The sequence below is a fragment of the Amphibalanus amphitrite genome, unplaced genomic scaffold (genome assembly GCF_019059575.1).
Source record: "Amphibalanus amphitrite isolate SeventyFive unplaced genomic scaffold, NRLGWU_Aamphi_draft 002205F_arrow, whole genome shotgun sequence".
In the NCBI taxonomy this organism is placed as follows: domain Eukaryota; kingdom Metazoa; phylum Arthropoda; class Thecostraca; order Balanomorpha; family Balanidae; genus Amphibalanus; species Amphibalanus amphitrite.
The window spans coordinates 20,633-36,647 of record NW_024883696.1 but is presented as its reverse complement, the minus strand read 5'-3'; the positions used below and the strand labels follow the sequence as shown (position 1 = coordinate 36,647).

The window sequence follows — 16,015 nt, the reverse complement described above, 5'->3', positions numbered from 1 at the left end:
CAGTGTATTATGCATGTTTCGTTTCGCCAAGCTTGATTTTAAATCACGTCACATTAATCGCTTACACATGAACAATGCAAAGCAAAGCGCACTGTGTCAATGACAATAATTATGGTGGAAGGGACTGCTAATTGCTGTTATGTCAGTGAGAATTGTCACTGTTATTATGGGGCACATTCACTACTCAGTGCTGGCTAAACGATGTGTAGAATCGACTACAGGTAATTATCATCGATATTACGCTTTCATCTTCAATATTGCATTCAAATACATGCATGTATACAAATTCAAATTCAAATACCATAGCTATGATTACTTTCTAATGACAACTATCCAGCGATTATTACACCTTAGAGCGCATGCAAATTAGAGGTGTCAATCGGAACCGAAAATTTTGGAATTCCGAAAATTTCCGAATTCCGATTCGGAAATCGGACGGAAAAGTGACAAACACATCGGACATATTCGGAAAACTGGTTGAAAATTACAAATTTATTAAATAAGCTCAAGTTCAAACAGGGGCGTCGACGCGTAAGGAAAACTGGTCCGACTTGGCCGCAGCAGGGCCCCCGAGAGCCCCAACGGGGGCCCCCGCGAGCCGCAGCAGGGGCCCCCGTGGCCGCAGCTGGGCCCCCGAGAGCCCCAACAGGGCCCCGCGGCCACAGCAGGGGCTCCCGCGGTCGCAGCAGGGCCCCGCGAGCCACAGCAGGGCACCGCCTAGTCGAAAAAGTGGTCCGACTAGTCGGAAAAGTCGGACCGGTGTCGACGCCCCTGAGTTCAAACTTATTTCCATTATCAATATGCAAATTGCAAAACATGTCATCAAAATTGGCAGGGGATAGGAGGTTCATAGTCATACATCATTCATAACTATAGTGCAGGTTGAACATAAACATAATTGCATGTAGCAGGTAGCTCTGAGTCAAATATAGGTATACCTACCGTACCTACCTACCTATACTGTGCCAACTTTTAACTCTAAATTTGAAAATGTGTTTACGAATGGCAATAGCCAATAGGTGACGTTGTCAGCAAGTCCATCATTAGATAACACAGGTAATAGGTATGAATATGATGTACAATCATTGACCTGTGGGAAGCACTAGACACCAAAGCAGTAAAGGAGGGAACCCAAAAATAGATTTGCCTCACTTGAAAGTTAACAGAAAAGAGGCTGAAGAAAATTGCAAATATCAAGGTGTGCCAAGTAGCACAAGAGTCTTACCTAGAACTTCCTATCATAAAATTATCCCCTTCCACCCCTTCCCCCCAAAAAACATCCGTGCCGAAATATCGAATACAATGCTACAAAGTATGCCGATAGCCTATCCAAATTCCAAATGATCCAAATTAACTGTTACCAAAAGATGATGAAATGCGGCGAAAGCGTCATAAATGTAACCTAAGGAAAGATGGCCCCCGGATGACAATCAGAGGAGACAAATAATGACGTCTAAAATAAAAAATACAGTCAGTTTGCTTAACAACTGAATAATTTTCAAAAAAACTATAACATTTTTCAATGCATATTGAATAAAAATTAAACAACTAATTGTCAATGCACTTCAATAGGACAAATTATCTGATAATGACGTCATATTATTGATTTACATTTACATCATCGACTCAAAGCCGGATACCATGTTCCATTCTACCGAGAATGGTAGCATGAAATGTGTTTTCCATTCTACCAAGGATTACAACTTATTTTTGCTTGTGAATTTTAGTGAATTTGTGTTGAATCACAGCAAGTATTTTTATTTTTGTGATCGTTTATTTTGTTTCGATATTCAGAGATGTGTGGCTCAGTGAAGAGCAGTTTCTTCTTACATGAACTTGAACTACTTTGCTTCTGCAAGAAGTGTTCTACTTTACATGTCAGCCATTGTAATGTAAGATGAAGATATGCATTATTTAGCTTCTTGCATTATTGCTGCATTAATTCATCATCAAGTGGCTTAGTGTCAAAGGGATGCGGCAAAAAGTCAATATTTGAGAACGCAAGTTTGAGGGATAAGGCAATGTTTTGCATTATTCCTGCTTACTCAGCTTCAGTTGTAGGCTGTAGCACATTTCGAAGCAGAATAGGCTTGTCTCAATATGCTGTGTTTGTGTTGTATATCAGATTAGGCCTTTTGCCCAAATGCCCATTCCCTACTCCATATGATATTGCTTCAACATTTTAAGTTGGCAATATTTTGCTCTCAAAGCCAGATGGCGGATATCTGTTATTTAGTTATCATGTGGTACATAATAACATGTACATAATATAGATCAATTCCCCCATCCTCTCTTTCCATATCCAGCTTTCGGACAGTTTTCGGACAAATCCATGCCTTGGACATTTTTTGGACAAAGGTGAGCTAGGATTTTGGTCGGACATTGGACGGACATCGGACAAGAAATTTCTGAAATTGACACCTCTAATGCAAATGCAACAGTTCAGTACGAATCATCAATCAAACGTCCATTCAATAGCATCGCATTTATAGTCAATTGCCATTCATCGGCATCCTACAATTTTCCATCATTACCACTAAGTACCGACAAAGGCAGCGATATCTATTACACCTGCCGAAGCCTCAAGAAAGTACCCGCGATGCCGCATGAACGGTTCGCCGAGCTGTTTGTGTGTTCGAGGATATCGTGTGTGGAGCCATCAAATGCTGCCCCACTGCAGCTTGCGCCGAGTGCGCGTCTAATGGCTCCGATTCTGGGCACTTGGACGTCACACAAAGACGTCGATCGGCCGTTACAGTCCTCGGGCGCTCTGTCACGCAGTGTGACGGCCAGTCCGTGACGCCGCTGGCCGTCGCACCAAGCCGAAGGCGTGGGCGGCCGACGCGACGGGACCGGTCATGCCCTGAGGGCATATGGACGGCAATAGGGCCGGGCCGGTCGATAGTTAACAGGTTCGTCGCCGCCCCCGCGACACCCCCAGGATCACTTTGAGCGTCGGCGGCGAATGTGGCGCAGCGAAGAGCGCCGACGCTGACGCAGTGCAGTCCGTCGTGTTTGTCGACCGATGTTCGGCAGCGCCTGACATGCTGTCAACCTGTTTTGTTGTCTCGTGGATGGCGCTGGTTTACAGGGGGTGCGTGCTGTCACCATTTGACCTTTGACTTTCCCTCCAGACAATCCCCAGAGACAGAAATTCTCATTTAACAATCCAGGGCCTGTTATAGTTACGGACAAAATTAACACTATGTTAATTCCTCCAATTCAGGAAGTGGAACTAAATTAAGCGCTGGCGGGCTGAGCAACCGTAAATCCTAACCGCTTTGGTGAGGTGAAGATTAACAACGTAATAACTGAGGTAGAGCTCATCCACGACCCGACCCTGACCCGACAAAGTACCCATAAAACTGGACATAATGCTGTCGCCGCCGCGGACCGGTGTCGGCTGGCCGGGAGCTGCTCTGTATTCCAGCGTCCTGTGGCAACAGGTTCACGGGACGAGTTAGCGCGTTCGACCGGAAAAGTGTACCGCTCCCGGGTCGGCGCGGCGGTCCCGGTGGACAGGGCACCAGGTGCTCGCCGCGGCAGAGTTGGAGCCGGGAATCGGTCACGGCTGTCCGAATGGCTCCCATGGCCAGGGTGGAGCATTGATTTGACCACCCGGCCGCGGTGCTTGTGCAAACGCTCATGGCTAGGTCGCCAAGTTTGTGACACATAAGTTAAACGCTTTTGTAAAGTGTTTGAAACGTTTGTCAAATAAGCGTGCCTGTTTTTTTTTTTTGCATTTAGTGTGCATATTTTGAATCTATGCCTACGAAAGTATACTGGCTCGGAAACGATTTTGATCACCGATCAATGATCATGTTATTTGAGATTCACATCTCAAAAGAGGAGGTGGGATCGCAACACACTAAACAATCGATGACCTTACCTCAATTGCCCCATTGTGTGTTGTAGCTACCGTTCATGGCATTTTGAGTGTTCATGGTTGCGTTTAGCCGATATGAGAGGATAAGCCGCGCCTTTTACCATTGTAACTATTTCGATACTACACGGGGAAGCTGGAGACTAAGCTCTCTAATAAGCAAGCATTACTATTGGTGAGGAACTTGTTTTATCGTAGAAGAATAACCGTATGCTCACTATCTTTTAACAATCCAAAATTAGCCTAAAATGAATGAATATATTTCGGAAACGTTCCTTCTTCAGTTCAAAAGTTAACTATACACGCTATCTTATGTATGCCTGTTAGTTCAGTCATACATTGTTTAAAAGAGGCCTTGCTACTTATATGGCACGAGAATGTTGGTGGGATCAGTTAATTCGGCGCTTTTGTGACGTTCAATAATTTGTACATTTCTGTGCCTTGTATAGTTAACTTTTGAACTGAAGAAAGAACGTTTCCGAAATATATTCATTCATTTTAGGCTAATTTTGGATTGTTAAAAGATAGTGAGCATACGGTTATTCTTCTACGATATTCAATCATGATGCTCATTCTAGTACTTCGCCACCTTATTACAAGGAACTTGTTTTGTTGTTAGAAATAGAGCTAGTGCCGTAAGAAGTTGGCCTAATCATCGCGGTTTAGCCTAGCATAACTTTCCATGTTATCTTAGGTATCTATCCAGGGGCGGATCCAGCATTTTGCCAAGGGAGGGGCTATTCCGAATCGGGGGCCCCCCATCGATGGGGGCCCTACCTACCCCCAAAAGTTTAAGCCTGGATTTCGTCCACTTTATTTTTGGGGGCCCCCTATCATGCTTTTTTTGCAAAAAAAAAAAGAAAATGAGAAAGTCGCCCGGGGGGCGCTATAGTCCCTATCGCCCCCCCCCCCCCTGGATCCGCCCCTGCTAGGAGGCCTTGTATGTGAACTAGGAAGCCCTCTGTGATAGCTAGGAGGCCCTCTGTGCAGATGCGAGCGCAGGCCCTCAGTACAGACTTGGAGACCCTTTGTGTGGATGCGAGTGGAGGCCCTCTGTGGAGATTAAGAGGTCCTGTGTTGGCGAAGAGGATATCTGTGCAGGCTTGGAGTCCCTCTGTGCAGGATAGGAGACCTTCTGTGTGAGTTAGGAGGCCCTCTGTGTTGGCTAGGAGGCCCTTTGTTCGGATGCGAGTGGAGGCCTCTGTGTAGGCTAAGAGATTTTGTGTTTGTTAGGACATCTGTGCAGGCTTGGAGGCCCTCTGTGCAGGTTAGGAGGCCCTGTAAAAGTGGTCATCTCTGTGAGTATAAGAGACCTCCAAGTTATGAAAAGCTTTACCAATCTTCTAACAAAGAAGTCTTCTCAGCTAGTCTTCTAAGAAATAACTAAGTGGGTAGGTTAAAAAAAAACTCATCGGATTTCGGCCACTTTATTTTCAGGAGGCCCCCTTTTCAGCTTTTTAACTTTTTATTTTATTTTTGAAAAAAATCGGCCAAGGGGGGGGCCATGGCCCCCATGGCCCCCCCCTTGTATCCGCGCCTGTATCTATCATATCATACCCATAACATCATCATAGTGTCATATGATATTACCATGGTTCCTGAACAACTGTACATAAATAAAAACATTCGGTGAACAACCGAGCTTCAGTTATGTGAATGCATTTGGCTTCCTGGATACATTGAACTGCGCAGTCGTTCATTCGTAAATCGTAAAAATGCAGCTTGTTCACATGCGCGTGTCAATGGCGTATTTAGTGATTTTACAAAGCTATCGTAATTTGCTTTCGAATGTTATGTCCCACAATTTCTACTTATTACCTAGCGAATTATTTAATTTCGGTAAAAGTAGCCACTGGTATCCTTCCGTTTACTTCAGCAGGTAGCATTGAAGCGAAGTATAACATACTTTAGGCGGCACTCTCCCATGACACTGTCGTTTACCATGACGTCCTAGCAGTGCCCTGGGCTGACAGTGCCATTTCTCAGGCCCACATATCGTCCCGCGCCAGCTGCGCACGGTCGCGCACGTGCCGCTGCCGCCGGCGGCGCACTGCGGCACTTCTGGCGCCGCAATGGCGATTGCGCCGCCGTCACGTAAGCCCGATGTGCCAGCAATGGCCCAATATCCGCGCTGCCGGCGGGCAATATGACAGTACTAATGAGGAACCGCCGGTGCCGGCGTCATGACCGCCTGCGGCCGGCACGGTCCTGCGGGACGGTATATCAGCCGGGCGGCGGCGGACGGCCGCGCGGGACAGCCTATGAGCCAGGCGGCGGCCGACCTGCGGCGGGTCAGTCCGGAGCCGCAGGCGGCGGCCGGCCTGTCCCGCGAGACAGTGTGCAAACGACAGGTGACGGTAGCGTGGCTCAAAGTTCAGGGGTGACGCGCCGTGTCGGACACGACTGTGGAACTGCCCGGCGGGAACCGACGGGCAGACAGTTGTCGCTGATGGACCGACGGAAGCCGCCGTCATTGGGAGTCAATTCGCGCACGGCCAAGGTGCTTTGATGGCGCTTTGATATGGACGGGGCTGATGGAGCTGGTTTATGGTCCGATCGGTAGGTAGCGTGACGTCCCGTGCACAGCCGGGTGGAAGGCGCCCGCCGTGACTGCCAATGACGAAACTGGCCCCCCGCTGCGATCCACTCTGCACTACATCAACAACTATGCAATAATATCGGTATGCTGAGCCCAGTGATCATACCAAGTGGGCAGCCGGGCCGGAACAGGGCAAATATATGAGATGGATGCTGGGAATGGCCAACACTTGCTGCTGTCACTGCTAACGCCTTTCTTACAGATGGCTACATCAATTTGGAGTTGTTTAAATGCATGCTGATAAGAAATAGAAAATCAAATGCAAAGGAGTTGCGATGATGCACAAATTGGTTGTTATTTTATCTGTGTGATAAACACAAGGTATAGATAGCAGTTTAAGCACTTTGCCATCATGGGTCATGCCACACTGATAATAACCGGCACCCACCAGCAAACTAAAAATCCTTCTCCTCGCTGCTTTCACTGAGCCATTATCATCGAATCCAGTCTAGTATTATCCCTTGCACTGCAGAAATTGCTCATGCTGACTGCTGCATCGGTCAATACCTGCCTGCAGTCTTGTTTGATGCCAAGACAAAGCGGATCTCATTGGTACCCTGCTCGTCACGGCATCGCCCCAGCGACTCCACCTTAAAGCTATTGACGTCTCTAGAATCTATCGCTCCACGAGCAAACGGCAATGAAACTTCCAAGCACGTTGCGTATGGGGAAGTCACCCGTCTCGCTCCCTGGGGGCTCCCTCACCGCCGTCTATTGGTTGTTTATTTCGTATATGGAGAGGGCAAGGAAGGTGGAAGCCTCGTGCTGCTTCAGTGCCTTTTTTGGGTAACCATTTCCCTGCTCATTGAAGCCTGATTAAAAGCAAATACCGAAGTTGTGATTGAATATTCCAGGATAAGCCGGTTATATGTGTTGATAAATGCGAAACTCAAGACAGTAGTGAAGTTACTGCGATGGTTTGAACTGAAGAGTATGGCTTCGACTTGTACATTGTCTTAGAACAATTATGCAATTTGAGTTGCTTTGTGCTGTGGGATTATTATCTTTCTGTTGTTTGCTTTACAATACATATATAACCTTCGGTGAGATGTTTTTTTTTCGTTCTTTCAGTTAATTCTGCATCCACCTCACATAGTTCTTTAGATCCTTTGACATATTTCACAGTATTTCACAGCCAATATATAGGTAATATAAATACGGAGCGACGATCGTTTGCAGACCTATTTCACCAGCAGCTGTCGACGCCGCTGTAGCTACATAATAAGAGAACTCATGCGCAACAGCTTCCACGCTGTGACAAAACAATCTCATCAGCGACTTTTCTGTCGTCTAATAACTCTTTCCCCTTCAAATCCCCTACGGTTGAGTAATAATCGAGCACACTGTGCGCTAAATGCCCTGATTAATTCGAACACTCGTCCCCTCGCGGGTTGATGAAGGCCTCGTAATGGAGACGACAGGCCCTCGCGGGCCCCAGCTGCGCGGAACGGTACCCGAAAACCGACAGACTGCTGAAAAACGGCGTCCGACGCCCCGCGTCTCCCTCTCTTGGCAGATGTGATCCAGTGCTTTGTGTCTGTATGTTCACTGTTCAGTGATGTGTTACGTCAGTGTTTTGTGTCCGTGTGTTCAGTGATGTGTGACTAGCGCATTGTGTCGTGTGTTTCCGAATTTTGCAGATTTGACGTCAATGCGAAGGATCTGTGCTTGTATGTTTGTTGATGCTTGACGTTGGTTTATCATCTGCGTGTGCACTATAAACTACTACGTCAGTATACATATTGTGATTGTTCAGTGAACATACATTCTCTGGTATATGACGTCAATACAATGAAGCTGTGCGCTCGCTGGTATTTGAAGTCAGTGCCTAACTCTCATGTTCGCTGGTATGTGACGTCATTGTATCTCTACGTTCACAGACGTGCCGTCAAGCCCGGCGCGGCCGCTCATCACCAACTTCACGTCTCGCTCTGTGTTCCTCTCCTGGCGGCCTGGCAGCAAGCCCAACAACAGCCCCATCAAACACTACGTCATACACGTCAAGTAAGGCATGACGCACGTCAGCTAACGCTGCACAGAGGGCCGGGATTAGCGTTTGGTATTCACTGTCTCCACTAGACAGCTGAGGTCGTATTTCCTTTTTCAGGAGAGCAATGTGTGCACTGTGCAGTAAGCACAATGTCTCGCTGACATGATTTCAATAATGCAGATGGAAGTTTGCCTAACTGATGGATTCTTAACTTGCAGTCTGCAGCTAGCAGTTCATTTGCAACTTCGAATTTATATTTTGGAGAAGCCAGCATCATTCGTATTAAGTACTCAATAGTGCATATTTTGAGTTTCACATGCTTTCCACTTTGCTCGGAATTGGAGTTATCCCTCCACGAGATGACAATCTTCGCAAAGGGCAACAATCCCTTTTCCAGTAATGCAAGCATGTTCAATTTCCCAAGTTTATTATGTTTGCGTATTTTCGGTAGGTAATAGTTTGGTATCTTGTATTGACATCCCCCAGCCAGCACTGCTGATCCTCTCCCAAGATAGAGAAGTTTGCCCATACGATCGGCTGCTGCCAGCATTGCGATCCCGTTCCAGACACCCCTTCTGCACTGTGCACTGTGCGGGCAAGGCCACCCTGCCGTGCGCCGCCTGCACCCGCGAGTGACCGGCGGTGGTGGGCTGCGGGTCTTCCGAGGCCACCGCCCGCATGGTCTTGTGTCCGCCGCAGCTGCCGGCCTGGGGAGAGGTCAGCCTGCCCGCCTCGCCCGCGGAAGGCGTCTCACATCACCCCATGCCCCCCCCCCCCCCCCCCGGAGCGGCCCGGCGATGACAGGGATTCGTCATTACTTATCAGCACGGGGTCCGTGCGTCCGTGTGCGAGAGGCATTAGTATGCGGCCGGCGATAGACGCTAATGCGACTCGGCTGGTCCGACTACCGCCGGCTTGGGGTAGGCTTGAGATAGGTCTCGGCCGAGCTGACAATGATAGATGTTAGAACACGGAACGCTGGGGTCAGCTGACCGCTATCTCGGCGACTTTTTATCCGCGGAGCCGGGCCGCTCCAAATTTGGCCCGTTCGATCTGATCGTGATGTGTTCGACGTAATGTTAAACGGCTGATGTTGTTCGGGTCACGTTCCATTTATTTCGGTCGATTCGAGCTAGATAGGCCCGTCGTGTCACTACAGATTGCGTCTGCACCAAGCAGTAGCATAAATTTCAAACGATTGTGACGACTTTCAAGACAGAGACACTGTCTTGGGGCCGGCACTTTCTGTTGAAATGGCCGCTCTCCCACTGAGCTCGGCTGGGCTCAATTCGGAAGCCGGGGCTCCCGACTGTTTCTACCACATTTACTCCTGGTTTCCGAGTATATCGACCGAGAGCACACAAAGGCTAACTGCAGTCGGGACCTATCTTTCAACTCGGGCTTACCCGGGACCATCTGCCATAATATCCAGCCGGCGGCAGCGGCTCGCACTGCCTCATCTCGTATAACAGCAGCGCGCCACCAGCGCGACTATCAGAGCTTCATGACTAAATATGTACCGACAGTTTTTGGATGGTTTTGTTCGTAAAAAGGATCAGTGACGGCCTTGAAATGTTCAGTAAACTCACTCGAATGTATTAAAGCTAGAATCAGCAAATAGCCATCGTATGACGAATACGCTATCTAAAAACTTAGCGCCAAGTCTTCAACTTGCCAGCCACATTGGGTAAACGATCTCCAATTTATGGGCGCCTCCTCTCTGACTTTTTGGGACGCCAGTGAGACAGATGTCTGTTTGGTCAAAGAGTAAAATCCCAGAAGAGTCCGGCCCATCGCGCTGTGTAAACGACCCGTCAAGCTGAGCCCACTGTCTACTCAGCCATTCCCCTCGCTCCGGCCGCCCTGTCGCCTGTCCCTTAGCGCTGCGACCAAATCTGTCACTCTGCCACACCCCGCCGCACCGCCCGAGAAATGCATGGCCCTCGCGGTCAGAGGACCTTCCTGGAAGAGGCGCACCCCTCCTCCGATCCTCTCCCCTGCTCCGCGCCTCTACCGGTCGTGCCGTCGCACACCCTCAGTGAAGTCGGCTGTCCGTCCAGCCGGCGGCGCCATGCAGCGGCCGGCCGGTTCCCTCCAGGCCACGCGTTCGTCACTCTCGCCATTTACGATTTACGACTTACGGTGCGGACGCCTCGTGCTGTCGTCACCGACGTCCCTCCGTCGGCGTCGACGACCGGCAGGGCCGATCTTCTGTCGCGCGCGCCGACGTCGAAATCGACAGCACACAAACGTCGGAGAGGCAGCCGGCGACCATCGGGTGCCTCCGATAAACAGCAACATCGGCCCGACCGGCCTCTTCGGACGGCCGTTCGGGCCGGCACCGCCATCGGCCGATAACGCCTCCCGCCGGGCACTGTCGCGGCGGACGAGCGTCGAGAACGACGGGCCGTCCGAACGACCGTCGAGTGCCGCCGGCGGGAGGGGGGAGGGGGAGGTACCTCTGGCGGAGGTGGAGGGCGGCCGTATGGCGACAGCAATCTGGTGGGGATCGGCGGACGGCCGATCACAGGGCGCGCTCGGGCCGCCGGCGCCGCCAGATCCGATCTCCGCCGACCGAATGGGACGCCAACGACAGTCGGCACCGGCGCGCTAGATGGAAGACCATTCGCTCCAGATGTATGTGCCGATTCGCTGGAAGCGACTCGGGGTGCAGATCGGCGTCCGGTGACTTGCACGAGCGCGTCCTTTTGTTTGCCAGCCGCCGCCCGACGTGCAAGAGCGGCCACCTGAGATGCATCACAATGTGGGATAATGTGTTTGCCTCATGCAGGCTACGTAATCCAATTATCTGCTGGCGCTCAGCCCGCTGTGTCGTCCGCACGATTCAGCCATCTCAAAGTCGTTCACATGAGTGTGCTATGTACCCGGTCCAATTTTATTAAGTGAGCTGCCGGAAAGTTCGTCAAGTGATAGCGCCAACTCGGTGAAGCATGAGAAAGCTTTTAAAAACTTTTGTGTCGCAGGTCGTTGCCGCTCTGCACAATCATATTCGCAAAGTTTTGTGTGCATCACTGCTATTGGTTTCCGCCAGAGAACTATATCTGACGCTGTGAAACTTTACAGCTGTATGCTTGTCTATTTATTTTCTGGGAACTTCCGCGCAAGCCAGCGCTGCTTCCGTTGGAAAATTCGCCAGAAATCCTACAAAACATCGTTCATTGCGAATGATATGACCCCTGCAGATGCGACTCGGACGCAATTTCTCTGCGGCAGAAAAGATCCGATTAAATGAGGCAACTCAACGAGATGTGCTGCCATATTTATTACACTGCGCCAGCGTCTTGCAGGGCGCGCCGTGCCAGATCTCCTAAATCCACCAATATCCCACCAGATTCACCGGGATCCTCTGAGAGCCGCGAGTTGTGAAAGACAGCGACAGTGACGATTCTTTTTACTTCTGAAGCGTTTGCGCAAGAAGGTTTGACTTGCTTGCAGTCCAGTCAATGCATCCCTGGGCAACAAACATGTCGTGTTCAAAGTTCAAACCAAGCCATATGCTCAGAAACTGTCGTGGGGATTTCTGAATCTGATACACAAATGGACCAGGTCCAAGACAGCAGTATCTCTCGTTCCCCAAATCGCTCCATTTGAGCTCGGAGGGTGGAGTCCGCCGCTTGATGAAATCATCCAGCTCAGTTCAGAACAAGCACGTCCCGTCCGAATCTGTCTTGTGACTCAGTCCCTCCGGCAGGGAGACGAACCGCCCGTCCTGCGGTGTTGTGGCCCTTCTCCCCAGCTTGTGTCGCTGCTCTGTCGGTCGTAACCACCGCCGAGGAGGGCGAGCTGGTGGACAATTGACTCGGCCGCCGGCGCCGAGTTAGCCGGAGATCACAGAGGGGGGCAGTCTAGATGGCCGAATGGTCCCCGCTGTAATTAAGTTGCCCAACTGCCGGCGGGGTCCAATATTGGCGGCCCGGCTGAAAGCGCCAGACTATTTGCGCTCTGGTCTATTTGGGGTACGAACAATTACATTTGATGCTGAAATTTGCGTTCCAAGTTACCGCTAACACCGTGGCTAATTTTGTGACGACTCGCTCACGCTTGACGAATTCGGAGCGCTCTCATAGCATGTTTCGTCGTCATTCCTCGCATTGCGGGTATCTCGACGCCAGCGCTGACGCAGTCGGAGATGGAGGTCGCTCCTCTGCGCTGACGTCTGAGGCCGGTACCAATCTGTCCACCGCCGGAAGGCCGGCCGTGATCCAGGGGCTCTCCGCTGTCACCGGATGGGCGCACGTCTGTCGGGCGGCAGGGTCTGTCGGGTGACGGAGTCTATCAGATTGAACGGAGTCTACTGGATAGACTCGAGTCTATCGGACGGCGGGTTTATCCAAAAGTTAAAGTATCAAACGGTAAGCGCAGGGACCGCTACCACACCAGCACTAAAAACACAGTGCCAGGTCACGAAGCATGGCCATACCAGGGCTCAAGCGCGCTGGAATTACCGCCCCATCTGGGCACATCGCAGTAACAGCACTGAGCACACACTGCTATGACACACGGCAGGACACACCACCGCCGTATCAGCTCGCACAGTCGCATCACGACACATTGCCCTCCGATATCCTTCCACACTCTATCGCTCGTGGCACGTGCCACGTGCCGCGTGAATGACTCCCACGTTCAGTAGCCCCGAGGCCGCACGTCCGCACGCGCCCTCATGCCCCCTCACGTTCCCTCGACGGGGACGCGTTCGCTTCTCCCCCGGCGCAGCGGGACAGGATCGCATCAGTGTGCTGAGATGATCCTTTTCAGCGAAAACGCGATTTTGTCGACGGTGTGGGACACTAATGGGTCTCGGTGACTAGCCGGGATGCCGCGGGGTACGCGGCGCAGAAGGGGTGAGACGAGACCCCTGGGACTTCATCGACAACCGGTGGAACGGCCTGTTCGTTGCGTCTGGGGACGTGCTATGGCTGCACTACGGTCGTCCGCTTACACGCTATGTGATGATTGTGTCATATTAGACCCTAGGCAAGTGTGAATGCCCCAGGGAGTTTCATTAAATATTAATATGGCGTGTCTGAGAGTGGGATTCCGTTCATTTCTCCGAGGAGAGATTGCGAGACGGAGAGATCAAGGCGTGGTATGGAATGGCGTGTTTTTCATTACACCTCGTATGGATAGCTGCGAGAAAATGTGTGATGCAAGAGATATTCCAGTAGCACAGTAATCACACAGCAACACTGACAGACGAACAGACTGGCAGACAGTCATAGAGCCAGACAAACTGATCAAAGCGGAAGCAAGCGACCGGTACTCTCGATGCCCGAAATGTTCATTGCATTATGTATTCATTATCATATGCAGCCCAGCTTTGATATAACAGCAGAGGCGGCTAGAGCACTTCACGGATAGGCTTTTTAGGATCCGGCCCGGCCCATATCCGGCAAGTCATATCCAGATCCGCCCATTATCCGCCTTTCTTTGAATATCAGAATCCGGCCCACCCATGGCCCGTATTGCAGCCAAACTTCAAAAAAATATCCGTAATAATCCGTTTCACCAATAACTGGTTTCACCCAAAACTGGACTAACAAATTCAATCTAAGGGACCAGACAGCCATACATCTCACAGACCATCATGGTTCCAAAAACCATGCTTATAAACCTAAAACCACATGAAAATCACCACATTGGTAAACTAGGTATCATCCTGCCGCTTAACACATAAGGTTAATTTTTAACTTCAATGTTGAATGTTAAAATTTTGATCCGTTTTGATCCGGGTTCAACCTTCAATTCCCAAATCCGGCCCGCCCATATCCGTTCTTTTTTAACAAATTTAGAATCCAATCCTATCCGGTCCGCGGATTTATCCGTAGATAACGGATTTATCCGGCCCATGAAGTGCTCTAGAGGCGGCACAACTTAATCACGCTAAAACATTTCTTTCGACTTTTTAAATCATTCCTCTCGTATGCAACGTTTAACGGTCGCATATAACGTTCGAAAGCCTCTTGATAAATTCAAGTTATTTCCTTTTGATTTTAACGAACGCTTCAGTCTTTAGGTTTCATGCTGACCACCAACCGAAAAGTGACAAACACATGCCGCAAATAAAAAAAGGTACAAGCATACCATATGGTTCTACCTATTTTATTCATACGGTAACACTTTGCGACCTAAAAGCATTGCTCCTTGCCCTGTTTGCAGATGCATGATCATTGCATGACCATTTCATAGATTGGGGGCATTTGTGTCGGAGCCGGCGGGTCATCCGTTACCTCTGGCATTTGACCATCACGGTCGGACGTGCATTATTGCTGTCAAACGATGAACGTCCAAACTGGAAATGGCGCCCTCCACTGTCACTATATTGTTTCGCTGTCGCCGGCCCAACTCCGGACCGATCCAATATCCGTCTGCTTGTCGCAGCGCAACGCCATCGAAACACCATTTTCCACCGAGTGGGAGTCTCTCGCTTTCACCGTGGCCATGTAAAAAGGGACGGTTTTTCTGCGCTGGTATTAGGCTGAGAGCGGTGTGGTTGCGGTGCCATTGACGCCCCGGCCCGGCGCCGAGTGGACGGCCGAGTGACCGGCCATAGAGGCGCTGCAGGGGGGCCTCTGTCCAGCGCCGAAACCCATTTGGTTCAATCAGAGGGCACTCTGCGCTCGGCCGTGCTGGTAAACAGTTTGGCCTATATTGGCACTTTCAACGACCAATATTGACGATTTGCCGGGCCAACTGGCTATTGGGTTGTTGCGGAAACGGTGGATGCAATTTTCGATCACGGTATGAGTGTGTTTTGTTCGCGGTTTCATTTCTGTTTTTGTGCATCTCGACGCGGATCTATTGTTTTGTGGACGCGAGTCCTCAATTTGACAAACTTATTGTGAAATATATGCCTTTATTGCCGAATAATGATGTTGACGTTCGAACCGGAAATCCAGCCGATTGGCCAAAATCAATATTTCTATCAGTTGGAATGCAAAAGGAGAACTACACCAAAAGACTGATCTGTCATCGCACGCACCAATGAAAAGACTTTATTTCATACGGGCGCGTTTTCTAGCTTTCCAGTGTTAGTTTTCATTAAAAGTAGGTAGGTAATATCGAACAATGTTGCTATCATCCATTCGTGCATAGTGCCTTTTTAAACTTAGTATCCCGTCTCAGAACTGAGTGGGAAAGAAAGCGATCTCATTCTGCCCTTCCGACATCAACGTCACAACTTCAATATCTATAGACTGTCGGTAGAATCAAGTCTCAGTTCAATGTCTCGTGCTTCTATTCAAAATGGACTCCTCTGCGTTCAGCAGGCCCGATCATTAGCGACACAGCCTCTCCACTCTCTCTGGCCGCGGTGTGGGTCCGTGTCGAACACTGAGCTGATCTCCACTCGACCTCCGAACGGATCCATCTTCGTCAGACGAGTTTCCGCGGCGCTAACTAGTCTGAATTGCCGCTGCGCCTGTCCACTTTACTTCAGCCCGGCTGGCCGCTGACGAGTTGGACCCGCTGTCTCCAACTCCTCGCGATCGATGCAGCACTTTGAATCATCAGTCACCGCGTGGCG

At 50.0% G+C, this 16,015-nt stretch overlaps 1 protein-coding gene across 1 annotated transcript in view; it reads left to right on the top strand.

Moving 5' to 3' along the window:
• The window catches only part of LOC122376587 (tyrosine-protein phosphatase 99A-like), a 45,164-nt gene that overhangs the window by 9,061 nt on the left and 20,088 nt on the right, over window positions 1-16,015 (top strand). The window contains exon 2 of the mRNA XM_043356474.1: window positions 8,363-8,486. Within this exon, the coding sequence (XP_043212409.1) occupies window positions 8,363-8,486 (124 nt within the window). The remainder of the gene's footprint in view (window positions 1-8,362; window positions 8,487-16,015) is intronic.